The sequence below is a fragment of the Gymnodraco acuticeps genome, unplaced genomic scaffold (assembly GCF_902827175.1).
Source record: "Gymnodraco acuticeps unplaced genomic scaffold, fGymAcu1.1, whole genome shotgun sequence".
NCBI lineage: Eukaryota > Metazoa > Chordata > Actinopteri > Perciformes > Bathydraconidae > Gymnodraco > Gymnodraco acuticeps.
In genome coordinates this window covers 94,600-109,991 of record NW_022991716.1, presented here as the reverse complement: position 1 = coordinate 109,991, position 15,392 = coordinate 94,600, and the positions used below count along the sequence as shown (strand labels likewise).

Sequence of the window (15,392 nt, the reverse complement as noted above, 5' to 3'; positions counted from 1 at the left end):
CAGGCTGAGTCGGGCTGAGTATGCTAAACCAGAGAGAGAATCGCTGGCAAGGGGGCTACAACTACAACAAGATGAACATATTTGACCGTGATTTAATTGTAATACAGGTTTCTAAATGATGCCGAAGTAACAACATACTGATACCGGTTAGTAAAAACCATGAATTAATGCTTTGACAAGTCTGCAGACAGACGGCAGGCGAGAAACCCTTTAAAATGCGTGTTTTCTAAATGTAGCTTGGCTAAGCTAACGTTATATATGCTCCGACCGTCCACACTCACAACAACGGCCTACAGACATAAATAAATCAGCGACTGTATTCGCCATGACACAGGCAGTCTGTGGTTTGTACTTGTTTAACTTTTGTCTAGTTTCTGAACAGATATGAGGAGCTGTGAGCTCTGAGTGCTAAGAGCTAACGGCTGTGTTGTTTTTTTGGGGCTCTCATTGAAGATGACGTCACGGCTCCACCTACACTGCGTTACTATAGTAACTACCCAAGTTCCTAAACTGTAACGGAATCACAGCATTAAAGTGAGCCGGGCCTAATAAGGCCTAACCAAACCGAGCGAGGCCGAGCGAGGCCTGCAGTGGAAACGCGCCATAAGTCTCAGCTGTGTGGAGGGAAACAGCCTGAGAAGATGTAACGACAGCGAGCCTTCGACACATCGGTCAAAAACACAAACCAGACAATCAGGGACACATCACGGCTGTTGGGATGAATAAAACATGAAAAACCAAGGGAAACATTGCTATTTATAGAACCGAATGCTTCAGATGTGAAACAAAAGGGAGGAACTGAAGCAGCGACAGTGATGGCACACAGCAGAGAGGCTGTCCAAACACTGATAGACTGATGAAGGTTCTGCTTATCACAGCAGTGCTTCTACATCAGACTCAAAAACAATCAGTCAGAAGCAAAGTGGGTCACAGTCCTGTTTCTTGTGGGTCTTTTTACGTTGTTCACATCTTGATAAAGCACACAGAGGTACAGACTAGTGCTAGCTTCAGAAATACAACCAATAACACATTCAAAACACCATTCACTTCCAGACCATGGAACAGGAAGTGCTACAAAGCCGACTTATTCCAGGGTTTTAGGACTCAGTCCCAACCCGATATACCAAGATCAAGAATACCAATTAGAAGAATAAAACGCTGTGTCGTACCTTGAAGCATGCAGCGGTACGCCGACTCAGAGATGGCGTAGATGTGCGGCGGCATCTCGTGCCTCTTCTTCCCTCGGTACATCTCGATGATGTTCTCTGAATAGATGGGAAGGTTCTTGTACGGGTTGATGACCACACAGAAGAGACCGGAGTACGTCTGTAATCAAACACACACAACAGATTAGCAAGGGGAATTAATAACCAGTAACATAGGCTACGTTTAAAAGTTAAAAAGGGAATTCAAGTTCATTGTAATTGCAATTTTCTTGATATTATTTTGCAGTAAGGAACCAAAGAGTGGCTGCATCACGAATGCTATATATTAAGTAAATATTAAAACATGTGAGCTGGCTTTTTGTCAACTTGAAACAGGCTGAATAAACTCTCCATATCAGGAATTGGTGGTAGATAATATAAAGAGAAAAGAGTGAAAAGGAGCCTGTGGGTTTCTAGATGTTGAAATCATTTAGCCTGTGTTCTGTCGGTGCAGTCAGACCTGTCATTGCACACTTTGTAGGAGCTTACATCATTATTGCAGGCATGCAACAACACAGTGACAGACGCAGAGCAGGCTAATAGAGTCAGACCGACTGAACACAACAGACTCCTGTCTCCTGTGCAGGAACAGATAACAAAAAGACGGTTCAAATCAATTACCGCACTACAATAATGACTCCAATAGTGTCAATGCATGTTGTAAAAACGCATGCTTTTGCTTCAAACTGATAGCCTCCTCTCTGACTTGGTGGTGTTGCATTTGTCGGTGTCATTAGCCGGATGATTTCTCCCCAGATACTGTGAGTGGTATGAAGGAGGCAAGGCGTGAGTGAGAGGCCTTGATGGGGTAATGGCTATGTCTCATTCTGCAGATGCTATGGAGGCTTCACATTCCCCCCCATGCAGGGCTGTAGTATTTTTGTCGTCCCAACCAGTAGTAAGCATCTCCCTGGTTCCCTCGACAAAATGCTAAGTAGTTAGCAATAGCTTTGGACTGCTTTGCTCTCCCTAAAAAAGGACATTAGCCACTTTAAACAGACTGGAAATGATTCAGTTAAAACAAACACAAGACCCTCATAGAGGTGTGCAGAGATGATGTCTTTTTGTATGCCGATCCGAACTCATTGCCTGGTGTAGGACAGCACTTGCAACTCTTTAAAACAGAGGCTCAGTCTGTGGAGAACATTTGCTTTTTATGATTAAGAGCCATGCTGGCAGTAGCAAAAAAAATAATTCAAACTTCATACAAAAAAATGTAGACATCATGCTTCTAATTTTCCTTTTCCCAGATCATTTAGATTCCAGTGAAAGTGTTCCTGGTAAAATAACGTCACTGGAGTGTGTGTGTGGTCCCAGAAGGAGACTGAACAAACAAACATGTCCCGCTGACCTTGAAGGCAGCACGGAGCCTCCGGTCAGCTTCGTAACATCCATCAAGCATGTGTGTCTTCACTGGAGGGCAATTACACATTTACTGCAGTGCTAATTGACCGAATGACATGGTGCTAGCTAGACATTACTGCAGCACTGTTATGACTCTCTTTCACTTATAAAGTATACACATACACAGAAACTGTAGGTTTTTTTTGCAGTGGGGTTGAATCAGGTACTTATGCATAGTCAGCGTACTACACATATCTCTGACTACACAACTATCTAGACATCCACATACATTGCAAACTAACTGAACAGAGACCTTGAAGAGATAGTTTGGCTGTTTTCAGTGCATAGCCTACAGTAGTGAGGGGTGACGTATTTTTGTAGGCCGACTTCACGTCACTACTGCTAAGCTAAAGGTGGCTAATGTTGGGCTATAAAGGAACTACAGCATGGTCACATGACTTCACGTCACTACTGCTAAGCTAAAGGTGGCTAATGTTGGGCTATAAAGGAACTACAGCACGGTCACATGACTTCACGTCTCCACCGCTAAGCTAAAGGTGCTAACGATGGGCTATAAAGGAACTACAGCACGGTCACATGACTTCACATCACCACCGCTAAGCTAAAGGTGGCTAATGTTGGGCTATAAAGGAACTACAGCACGGTCACATGACTTCACGTCTCCACCGCTAAGCTAAAGGTGGCTAACGTTGGGCTATAAAGGAACTACAGCACGGTCACATGACTTCACGTCTCCACCGCTAAGCTAAAGGTGGCTAACGTTGGGCTATAAAGAAATTACAGCACGGTCACATGACTTCACGTCACCACCGCTAAGCTAAAGGAGGCTAATGTTGGGCTATAAAGGAACTACAGCACGGTCACATGACTTCACGTCTCCACCGCTAAGCTAAAGGTGGCTAACGTTGGGCTATAAAGGAACTACAGCACGGTCACATGACTTCACGTCTCCACCGCTAAGCTAAAGGTGGCTAATGTTGGGCTATAAAGGAACTACAGCACGGTCACATGATTTCACGTCACCACCGCTAAGCTAAAGGTGGCTAATGTTGGCCGTGATGGCGTTTAGTCGTCTCATTTAGACACTTGTTAGCAATGTCTTTTAAGACACATAAGGGTATAAGACGACAAGGGAGACAAGGAAACCGGAAGTGGTAAAATGCTGACTCATTTCCAGGTTTTAGGACTCATTCCTGCACCACTCTTCTACCTATAACAGTCGGACACCTACAAAAGGATTGTTACTTAAGTGTATGCTCCATTTAGTATATTTCCATTGCTTTACCTTGCTATAAGGAAGAAAACATATTAAAAAACAATTGTTAAGGAATCCCTTGTGATGCTAACCACTGCATCACTCTATAAAGGGCATCTCATACAGTACAGGAAATAACCCAAGATGTATTACTGAGATGTCCTTCAGTGAACTTTCCATATCAGAGCATCAGACTTCATAATTAAAACTGCACACAGTCTGAGAGTGACTCAGCAGCTATAGATTCACAAAGGGGCTCCAGAGAGCGCAGTAACAGTTACATAACAGCACAGGTAGCTGAGTAACTGATGCTCTGTGCAGCTGATACAGGGACGAGGAGGTGAGGAAGAGGAGGGAGGCAGACTGAAATAAAGAGTGGAGCAATGATCCGGCTGACGGAGCTCCCTCTGGTCCAATATAGAGGAGCAGAGGAGCAACTAACAGCGAGAGAGCCTGCAGAAACAACTCTCCTTTTTCAAAGCTAATGAAAAATTAACTCCCCTCTTTGCAGGAAACTGGAGCTGCTATCATACGGGTTGTGTTCTGTTCTCTCTGGTACTGCAACAGAGTGATATCTGGACTGTAGGTGTAGCTTCAATGCAAAATGTTCATTGTAATTTGCTGCATCATGTCTCTATATGCATGATAACGGTGCATGAACCTGCACTCAGTAAGAGTTGGTGCATCAGTGCTAGGTTTTCTTTATCTGCATTGTTTATGAAGCACAATGTCTATAAATAAACTACAGCTGTGGGATTTTCTCTTAATTTTGTATTTGATTAAAGGTGGGGTAGGTAAGTTTGAGAAACCGGCTCGAGAAACACTTGTTGTTATATTCCATGGAATGCTCTTAACATCCCGATAGCAATGAATATCTGAAGTGCTTTGACAATAAATCCATAAACAAAAGTCATGTGTGGAAGCCGTGGCGCTGTAAAAAGCACGACCAATCATCTGAGCCGGCTAAAGTAACTGGATGGCCTACCTGCCTGTCAGCCTCCCATCTGGGCACAAACTTATCTCGTGCCCTCATTGGTCATGTGCGCGTTCCTGTGTTGGAGGAGGGGCTCTGTGAGGAAGTGGCAGATTTTTCCCGGTTGTGTATTTTCAAATCCTAGCGCACTCGAGCTGGTTTCTCCATTATCTACCCCACCTTTAATACTAATATACTTTCTGTTTGCTGTGTTTCATCGCTGGTTCTCTGTGTTTATTAAATGTTTTCTGTTTTGTTTCATGTTAAATGTTTGAGGTGCTATATCAAAGAAGTATATTATTACTTTGTTATTATTATATATCATAAAAGGTTAGACGTCCCTTATGATCTATCTGATCCATACAAATAATGCCTTTTTCAACATGCTTTCTGTGGGACTGCCTCCCCTCCTGTCAAAAGCAGCATGAAGTTAATGTTCTGCTCCTGTTGCAGATCAGACGTCCGACTCAACAACTCAACACCGGCTGCCGGGCGAAAGAGAAGGTGATATTTCCACTGAAACCAGATCCAGGGAGACTGGGAACAGCTGAGCAACAGCAGACACAACAGCCGTCTCCGACCAGAGGCCTCTTTCTGTAGAGGGGTGCAGGAATGAGTCCTAAAACCCCGGAAATGTTCCCTTCCTAAAACTATAAAAATACTAAATACTAAAATACAAATATTTGATTATAACTAATAAATATTTGGTCATTTATAGGATTTTAACCCTTCAGAGGGGCTGAATCCTGCTGATGTTCAGGTGTATATCAGTATGTACTGTAGTGTCTCTACTTTAAAGAGTCCTCTCCTGCTGATGTTCAGGTGTATATCAGTATGTAGTGTCTCTACTTTAAAGAGTCCTCTCCTGCTGATGTTCAGGTGTATATCAGTATGTAGTGTCTCTACTTTAAAGAGTCCTCTCCTGCTGATGTTCAGGTGTATATCAGTATGTAGTGTCTCTACTTTAAAGAGTCCTCTCCTGCTGATGTTCAGGTTATATCAGTATTTAGTGTCTCTACTTTAAAGAGTCTTCTCCTGCTGATGTTCAGGTGTATATCAGTATGTAGTGTCTCTACTTTAAAGAGTCCTCTCCTGCTGATGTTCAGGTGTATATCAGTATGTAGTGTCTCTACTTTAAAGAGTCCTCTCCTGCTGGTGTTCAGGTGTATATTAGTATGTAGTGTCTCTACTTTAAAGAGTCCTCTCCTGCTGATGTTCAGGTGTATATCAGTATGTAGTGTCTCTACTTTAAAGAGTCCTCTCCTGCTGATGTTCAGGTCGTATATCAGTATGTAGTGTCTCTACTTTAAAGAGTCCTCTCCTGCTGATGTTCAGGTGTATATCAGTATTTAGTGTCTCTACTTTAAAGAGTCTTCTCCTGCTGATGTTCAGGTGTATATCAGTATGTAGTGTCTCTACTTTAAAGAGTCCTCTCCTGCTGATGTTCAGGTGTATATCAGTATGTAGTGTCTCTACTTTAAAGAGTCCTCTCCTGCTGGTGTTCAGGTGTATATTAGTATGTAGTGTCTCTACTTTAAAGAGTCCTCTCCTGCTGATGTTCAGGTGTATATCAGTATGTAGTGTCTCTACTTTAAAGAGTCCTCTCCTGCTGATGTTCAGGTCGTATATCAGTATGTAGTGTCTCTACTTTAAAGAGTCCTCTCCTGCTGATGTTCAGGTGTATATCAGTATGTAGTGTCTCTACTTTAAAGAGTCCTCTCCTGCTGATGTTCAGGTTTATATCAGTATGTAGTTGTCTCTACTTTAAAGAGTCTTCTCCTGCTGATGTTCAGGTGTATATCAGTATGTAGTGTCTCTACTTTAAAGAGTCCTCTCCTGCTGATGTTCAGGTGTATATCAGTATGTAGTGTCTCTACTTTAAAGAGTCCTCTCCTGCTGATGTTCAGGTTGTATATCAGTATTTAGTGTCTCTACTTTAAAGAGTCTTCTCCTGCTGATGTTCAGGTGTATATCAGTATGTAGTGTCTCTACTTTAAAGAGTCCTCTCCTGCTGATGTTCAGGTTGTATATCAGTATGTAGTGTCTCTACTTTAAAGAGTCCTCTCCTGCTGATGTTCAGGTGTATATCAGTATGTAGTGTCTCTACTTTAAAGAGTCCTCTCCTGCTGATGTTCAGGTGTATATCAGTATGTAGTGTCTCTACTTTAAAGAGTCCTCTCCTGCTGATGTTCAGGTGTATATCAGTATGTAGTGTCTCTACTTTAAAGAGTCCTCTCCTGCTGATGTTCAGGTCGTATATCAGTATGTAGTGTCTCTACTTTAAAGAGTCTTCTCCTGCTGATGTTCAGGTGTATATCAGTATGTAGTGTCTCTACTTTAAAGAGTCCTCTCCTGCTGATGTTCAGGTTGTATATCAGTATGTAGTGTCTCTACTTTAAAGAGTCCTCTCCTGCTGATGTTCAGGTGTATATCAGTATGTAGTGTCTCTACTTTAAAGAGTCCTCTCCTGCTGATGTTCAGGTGTATATCAGTATGTAGTGTCTCTACTTTAAAGAGTCCTCTCCTGCTGATGTTCAGGTGTATATCAGTATGTAGTGTCTCTACTTTAAAGAGTCCTCTCCTGCTGATGTTCAGGTGTATATCAGTATGTAGTGTCTCTACTTTAAAGAGTCCTCTCCTGCTGATGTTCAGGTCGTATATCAGTATGTAGTGTCTCTACTTTAAAGAGTCCTCTCCTGCTGATGTTCAGGTGTATATCAGTATGTAGTGTCTCTACTTTAAAGAGTCCTCTCCTGCTGATGTTCAGGTGTATATCAGTATGTAGTGTCTCTACTTTAAAGAGTCCTCTCCTGCTGATGTTCAGGTGTATACAGTATTAGTATTTAGAGTGATGATACATAGTGATGTCATCATGTGTGTGGGAGAGAGGTTTTTTCAAAGATTTTAGCCTTTGCAGACTATTTACATGCACTAACACTTAAATGTCAGTTTGCTATAAAACAAAAAAACTGAATTATTGTCTGTTTACTAAATTCAAAAAGAGGGAAATTGTATTTGTATTCTCAAAAAAATACACAAAGTAAATGTCACTGATGTCCAGGTCTAGGGAAGAGGGGAGAAACAGAGTGGGTGTGTGAAGGGGAGTACATTGGAAACTAAATGTTGGACACGAAGCAGAAGTGGGGCGGACAGACGGGCAGTTGTACAGACGGACAAAAAGACGGATGGAATATCTTTTTACCACGGAAGAATGCTGAGGCTTTCTGACAGCTGAGGATTATCTGACGACACAAAGGCCTGCCTGTACTGGGGGTTAGCTTAGCATGTAGCCTGTCAGAATAGCTGCTGCATTAAATGATAATAATAAAAGTGGACTCAACGGGCCGACTAACATCACGTGGAGGGGGGGGGGGCATTAATGTTCCAGCTGCTGTAGAGTAAAAGTGTCTGATTGCAATCGACTAAAAAACAGAGACAGAGCGAGTCTACTAACCATTGGTGGAAAGAATATATTAATTAGGTCAATTTACCCAGCAGTATATAATAAAATAAAATAAAATAAAGCCTATTTTCACCAAGCGCAACTCTGGAATGATTATTAAATTGAATTATAATACAATAGGATATCATACAATGGACCATATCTGCATGATAAGTATCTGCAGACCATTCACATGCATTACAAACCTGTATAACAAACTACAGGAGAGGGTGTGATATATGGGTTATATTATGCATGCACAGGGGAACCAAACCTACAAAAGGTAAAGATTTACTGAAGAATTCAAATGCTTTTTCAGACTCTACCAGATGCTGATCACGCTGTAAGATTCAGATATAGAAGTCAACTAGGAACATAGTCTGGGGGAGAGTTTATATTATGTCTGAGAGTTGGGGGGTAAGTCAAACACAGAGGGAAAGGTTCAGATCTTAGCGGGGTTTATTTTTCTCTTTTTCTAAGGACGAGCTGAATGGGGAGAGTTCTCCTTCTGACAGAAAACCAACACATTCACACAGATGTTTTCAATTTCTCTAAAGCCAGGGGCAAATTAAGAAGCTCCAAAACCAATACTGAACCACGAAGAAGAAGAAGAAGAAGAAGAAGAAGAAGAAGAAGAAGAAGAAGAAGAAGAAGAAGAAGAAGAAGAAGAAGAAGAAGAAGAAGAAGAAGAAGAAGAAGAAGAAGAAGAAGAAGAAGAAGAAGAAGAAGAAGAAGAAGAAGAAGAAGAAGAAGAAGAAGAAGAAGAAGAAGAAGAAGAAGAACGATGACACTATGGTATGAGAAAAAGAGAGAAGAAGAAGAAGGAGGAAGACTGCGTGTAAATTCAAGGCTTATAGGAAATTGATAATATCTCCTTGTACTTTATGCAGGGGTTATATTGGGTTGGGGTCCCGACATAGAGGGCTTTTAAAGCATCAAAACAGGCTGTGAGTGGTGACGTTTTACCACATTTCCCCCCTGCAGTCCCTCAACCGGAGGTCTCAGGTGATAACCAACCCACTTTCTATTCCTGTCACTAAATGGGTCAAGATCAGAAAAAAACAACATCTCAGAGAAGCTCCATCTGTAGTGAAACTGGATTATGGGGACAGCGGCAGTACAGACCACTGCAAACGGCTATAGAGAGGTGCAGGAATGAGTCCTAAAAGCCTGGATTGTTAGCATTTAAGCACTTCCTGTCACCTGCTCTGAAAGTAAATGGTTTTCTGAAAGTGTTTTGGGTTGTTAGCCTGAAATCAGGTCTGAGGTTAACACAAGCTGAAGAGATTTTGTTCTACGACATAAAATAAGTAAGTAAATACCCCACTGGTGAATTAAAAAAACGGCGAACGCTAACAGGTGTCTAAATGAGACGACTAAACATCATCACTCCCAACATTAGCCTCCTTTAGCTTAGCGGTGGTGACGTGAAGTCATGTGACCGTGCTGTAGTTCCTTTATAGCCCAAGATTAGCCTACTTTAGCTTAGCGGTGGTGACGTGAAGTCATGTGACCGTGCTGTAGTTCCTTTATAGCCCAACATTAGCCGCCTTTAGCTTAGCGGTGGTGACGTGAAGTCATGTGACCATGCTCTGTAGTTCCTTCATAGCCCAACATTAGCCCTCTTTAGCTTAGCGGTGGTGACGTGAAGTCATGTGACCGTGCTGTAGTTCCTTTATAGCCCAAGATTAGCCTACTTTAGCTTAGCGGTGGTGACGTGAAGTCATGTGACCGTGCTGTAGTTCCTTTATAGCCCAAGATTAGCCTACTTTAGCTTAGCGGTGGTGACGTGAAGTCATGTGATCGTGCTGTAGTTCCTTTATAGCCCAACATTAGCCGCCTTTAGCTTAGCGGTGGTGACGTGAAGTCATGTGACCGTGCTGTAGTTCCTTTATAGCCCAAGATTAGCCTACTTTAGCTTAGCGGTGGTGACGTGAAGTCATGTGATCGTGCTGTAGTTCCTTTATAGCCCAACATTAGCCGCCTTTAGCTTAGCGGTGGTGACGTGAAGTCATGTGACCGTGCTGTAGTTAATTTATAGCCCAACATTAGCCCCCTTTAGCTTAGCGGTGGTGACGTGAAGTCATGTGACCGTGCTGTAGTTCCTTTATAGCCCAACATTAGCCCTCTTTAGCTTAGCGGTGGTGACCTGAAGTCATGTGACCGTGCTGTAGTTCCTTTATAGCCCAACATTAGCCTACTTTAGCTTAGCGATGGTGACGTGAAGTCATGTGACCGTGCTGTAGTTCCTTTATAGCCCAACATTAGCCCCCTTTAGCTTAGCGGTGGTGACGTGAAGTCATGTGACCGTGCTGTAGTTCCTTTATAGCCCAACATTAGCCTACTTTAGCTTAGCGATGGTGACGTGAAGTCATGTGACCGTGCTGTAGTTCCTTTATAGCCCAACATTAGCCACCTTTAGCTTAGCGGTGGTGACTTTTGTGAAAGGAACCAGGAGGAACCTTTAATTGTATCTGAATTAGCATGTAAATGGCATGATTTCGGGCTAAAAGACAAGGTCAACGTTTCTGTAATCCTACGTTCTGGGCCACACATGTGCAGTTTTACACAGTGGGACTACCACAAATTAAAACATAGAGAGGTCAAGTTATTTCTGCAGATGCACCAAGGACAAACACACTGAAACCAGTTAAGTTTTTGGAAGAAAAAAAAAAGAAGTCTGGCAAAGGACTGGCAACATCTGTCAATCATACTGTGTGTGTGTGTGTGTGTGTGTGTGTGTGTGTGTGTGTGTGTGTGTGTGTGTGTGTGTGTGTGTGTGTGTGTGTGTGTGTGTGTGTGTGTGTGTGTGTTTGTGTGTGTGTGCAGGATTCAGTCAGGAGAGCTCAATACACTCTGTCCCCAAAAACATACAGTGATAATGATCTCACTTTCACACACGAGTGCAAAAGACAAGACGTCTAAAAGTGAAGACCAGTGTGCAGAGAGCAGAAACGCTGCCTGGCATTTTTTTATTATAACAACTGAGGGTGAAATTCAGTCTACAGCTGTGAGAATCATGGGTTTTTGGATCCAACGAAATACAAATCACTCAGTCAATATCAGTCTGTGTTTCCAGAATATTCTTTACGTTTTCCCTTTGCCGTCAAACTCTATTGATAAAACCAGTGATTTTAACACGCAGAAAACCAATGTTGATGGTCTACAGTTGCCTCAATCCATTCGCTTGTTTTTGTGTTTTTGGACGATAACAAACAATACAATCAAAACCCAAAGGATCAACACAGAGGTAGAGCAGCAACCACGTCTTTAAATGAAGTCTGGTTGCTCTGACAAAATGCTAATTTCAATTATAACAACTAGGATTCAATCTACAGCGGTGAGGATTATGGGAGATTAAAGGTTAGTCATCACAAAAAGTAAAATCATCCAATATATATTACAACAGGTTTAAAAAAGAAAGTCCTCTCCTGATGATGTTCAGGTGTATATCAGTATGTAGTGTCTCTACTTTAAAGAGTCCTCTCCTGCTGATGTTCAGGTGTATATCAGTATGTAGTGTCTCTGCTTTAAAGAGTCCTCTCCTGCTGATGTTCAGGTGTATATCAGTATCTAGTGTCTCTACTTTAAAGAGTCCTCTCCTGCTGATGTTCAGGTGTATATCAGTATGTAGTGTCTCTACTTTAAAGAGTCCTCCTCCTGCTGATGTTCAGGTGTATATCAGTATGTAGTGTCTCTACTTTAAAGAGTCCTCTCCTGCAGATGTTCAGGTGTATATCAGTATGTAGAGTCTCTACTTTAAAGAGTCCTCTCCTGCTGATGTTCAGGTGTATATCAGTATGTAGTGTATCTACTTTAAAGAGTCCTCTCCTGCTGATGTTCAGGTGCATATCAGTATGTAGAGTCTCTACTTTAAAGAGTCCTCTCCTGCTGATGTTCAGGTGTATATCAGTAGTGTCTCTACTTTAAAGAGTCCTCTCCTGCTGATGTTCAGGTGTATATCAGTATGTAGTGTCTCTACTTTAAAGAGTCCTCTCCTGCTGATGTTCAGGTGTATATCAGTATGTAGTGTCTCTACTTTAAAGAGTCCTCTCCTGCTGATGTTCAGGTGTATATCAGTATGTAGTGTCTCTACTTTAAAGAGTCCTCTCCTGCTGATGTTCAGGTGTATATCAGTATGTAGTGTCTCTACTTTAAAGAGTCCTCTCCTGCTGATGTTCAGGTGTATATCAGTATGTAGTGTCTCTACTTTAAAGAGTCCTCTCCTGCTGATGTTTCAGGTGTATATCAGTATGTAGTGTCTCTACTTTAAAGAGTCCTCTCCTGCTGATGTTCAGGTGTATATCAGTATGTAGTGTCTCTACTTTAAAGAGTCCTCTCCTGCTGATGTTCAGGTGTATATCAGTATGTAGTGTCTCTACTTTAAAGAGTCCTCTCCTGCTAATGTTCAGGTGTATATCAGTATGTAGTGTCTCTACTTTAACTTCCTTCACAGTCACTGACCATCTCAACAGTACATAAGGTTTCTGAGTCACTCACGTAAATGAGTCCCGAGTAGTATCTCTCCTTCAGGTTGTTCAGCACCGACGCCTCGTTCAGACAGGTGAGCTCCGCCATGTCCTCCACTTTGCTGAATTTAGGCGGGTTCATCTTCTGGATGTCGTCCTTGTTGACCACGACCTTCTTTCCGTTCTCGGCCAGCTCCAGCTGCACCTCCTCTCCGCGCTCCTCCCTGATGCCGGCGGCCTCGAAGCCATGGCGCTCTGAGGGAATCCAGACTAGCTTCTTGGCCGTCCAGTCAGCCTGCGTGGCCGGGTTGTAGACGACGGCCCGGTCCACAAACAGGTACCGCTCCGGGTCCTCCTGTCCACTCCGTTGAGACATCTTCTTTTACCAGAGCAACGTGGACACCTGGGACAGAAAGAGGAGCGGGGTTCATGAGGGCTGCAACTAGGGGTCACTTTCAGGAGCAATTTCTTTCAAGATTATTTTCTAGATTGATTGTTTGGGTTTTAAAACACTTAAACACTTTACATTTCTGTAAAACATTTCTTCTTATTTCTTCATATTTTTATTTATTTTTGGAATTGCATATTTATTTAAAAACCCAAAGATACTTATTTGAATATAAAACAGACAAAAATTACAATTTTCAGATGCAATTTCTTTGATTATTATTTTTCTAGATTGATTTTTTTTTAAATAAGTTTTATTTTTCCTTTTTTTTAATATATATATATATATATATATATATATATATATATATTACATTTTATTTTAATCATATCTTCTTATTTTTTCATTTAAATATATTTTATAATATTATATTTTAAATCGTTTTTTTATGCATATATATATATATGATTTTTTCTTATTTATTTGTTTTTGAGTATTTTTACTGCAGTATTGATACTTTTACTTAAGTAAATAATCTCAGTACTTCTTCCACCTCTGAGTAGACTAAGTATAAAGTACCTGAACATTGTACTTAAATACAGAACTTGAGTGAATGTACATTATTTGGACACCTGGGACAGCAAGAGGAGCGGGGTTCATGAGGGCTGCAACTAGGGGTTACTTTCAGGAGCAATTTCTATAAAGACCATTTTCTATATTGATCGTTTGGGTTTTAAAACTGAAAAAATATTTAACACTAAGTTTTTGTATATACATTTCTGTAAAAACATTTATTTTTATATTTGAAAATACTTTTAATAATTTTGTAATATTCAAATGTATTTTAAACATATCTTCTTATTTTTTCATTTAAATATATTTTATAATAAAAAATGTAATATCTTTCTTTTTTTTTTAAATATTCTTTTTTCTTATTTGTTTTTCAGTATTTTTACTGCAGAATTTATACTTAAGACTTAATCAAATAATCTGATTACTTCTTCCACCTTTGAGTAGAAGTATACCATTGAAATACTAGTACCTGAACATTGTCCTTGAATACAGAACTTGAGTAAATGTACTTCATTATTTTCTCCCTGTTCTCACTCAATCTGCACAATGCGCATAGTGCGTAGGCTGCACCGCTATCACCACACATCAAACCCCTTATATCATAACATCTCGCGGTATTTAAAATAATAACACATATACCCGTCGTTAGGATAATAACCACATATCGTGACAGGTGGAGACTGCGCAATGGCAAGTCCACGATAAACACAATGAATAAACACAAACGTTAACTTTAGACACATAAATACATTGTTTAGCCACAGAAAAATGTACAAATAGAGCTTACTTAACAGCTAAATAGCTTAACTTATGTTAACTTTTACGAGTTAGGTGGGATATTATGTGGACCACCTCATATTAAAACAGTGGGTTGTTAACTCACTACGTCACCTAAATAGTGTCAGAATAAAGTTTGTAATACATATTTTTGTAAAGTGTATTTTCCTCATTTGCCCCGCAGTGAGGCTGTACTCCTGTCCTTGCGGTGGACACAATAATGTAACATTCAAAGGCTTTATTTCCCATGTGCACAATAGCTGCAGTGTAGTTTTTGGCAATGCACATCGTAAATCCAAGGCTTCTCCAACAACGCAACATAATATCCTTAAGATGAACACGAAAAGGAGGTCAAATGGTGCAGGTCATTTGCAGGAATGGCTCACCTGGTGTAATCTGCTGTCCTGTTATGTCCCTGTGCAGCGTTCAGCTCCTCTCCTCTCAATGAGATGCATTTAGCGGGGCTTCGGTATGCAGCAGCAGACCTGCCTCCACACTGCCCCCCTAAACCCTGCACCGCAGAGGTATGGACGGCCAACCATGCCATAAAGCCGTGCCATCTTCGTACTGTTTCTGTTTGTATGTAAAGCTTCTTTGAGCACTAGGAAAAGCGATATATAAATGCAATGTATTATTATTATTAACTATTATTATATATAAACTATTTTTTACACGTTTTTTAGTTCAACACCCGTTTTTTTCTGGCGTTTACGGAAGCCAACAGCCAACACTGCCATAATCACTATTTTGACACGTTTTTTTGTTAAACACCTGTTTTTTTTGCGCTTTTTACAGTACGCCAACAGTGCCTTATTCATCACTATTTTGACATGTTTTTAAGTTAGAACCCGTTTTTTCCGCGTGTTTTACAGTACGCCAACAGTGCCTTAATCATCACTATTTGTTACCTTGGTTTACCGTGTTTTCTATTCAAAGTTGTTTTTT

At 41.0% G+C, this 15,392-nt stretch overlaps 1 protein-coding gene across 1 annotated transcript; it reads right to left on the bottom strand.

Annotated features, from left to right (window-relative positions):
• Positions 1–1,089: 1,089 nt before the first annotated feature.
• Positions 1,090–14,976, bottom strand: LOC117534722 (myosin-10). The gene is made up of 3 exons (XM_034198964.1): positions 14,834–14,976; positions 12,741–13,112; positions 1,090–1,326 (listed from the first exon to the last, which is right to left on the bottom strand). The coding sequence occupies exons 2-3, from the start codon at positions 13,083–13,085 to the stop codon at positions 1,105–1,107; spliced, it is 567 nt and encodes a 188-aa protein (XP_034054855.1). The 5' UTR covers positions 13,086–13,112; positions 14,834–14,976; the 3' UTR covers positions 1,090–1,104.
• Between the last annotated feature and the right edge of the window lie 416 nt (positions 14,977–15,392).

Bases quoted from the DNA above. Each gene is read 5' to 3' on its own strand.
- LOC117534722 (XM_034198964.1), bottom strand. From the start codon at position 13,085: ATGTCTCAACGGAGTGGACAGGAGGACCCGGAGCGGTACCTGTTTGTG. The intron at 1,327-12,740 runs GTGAGTGACTCA...GTTTGATTACAG, and splicing joins ACTACTCGGGACTCATTTAC to ACGTACTCCGGTCTCTTCTG.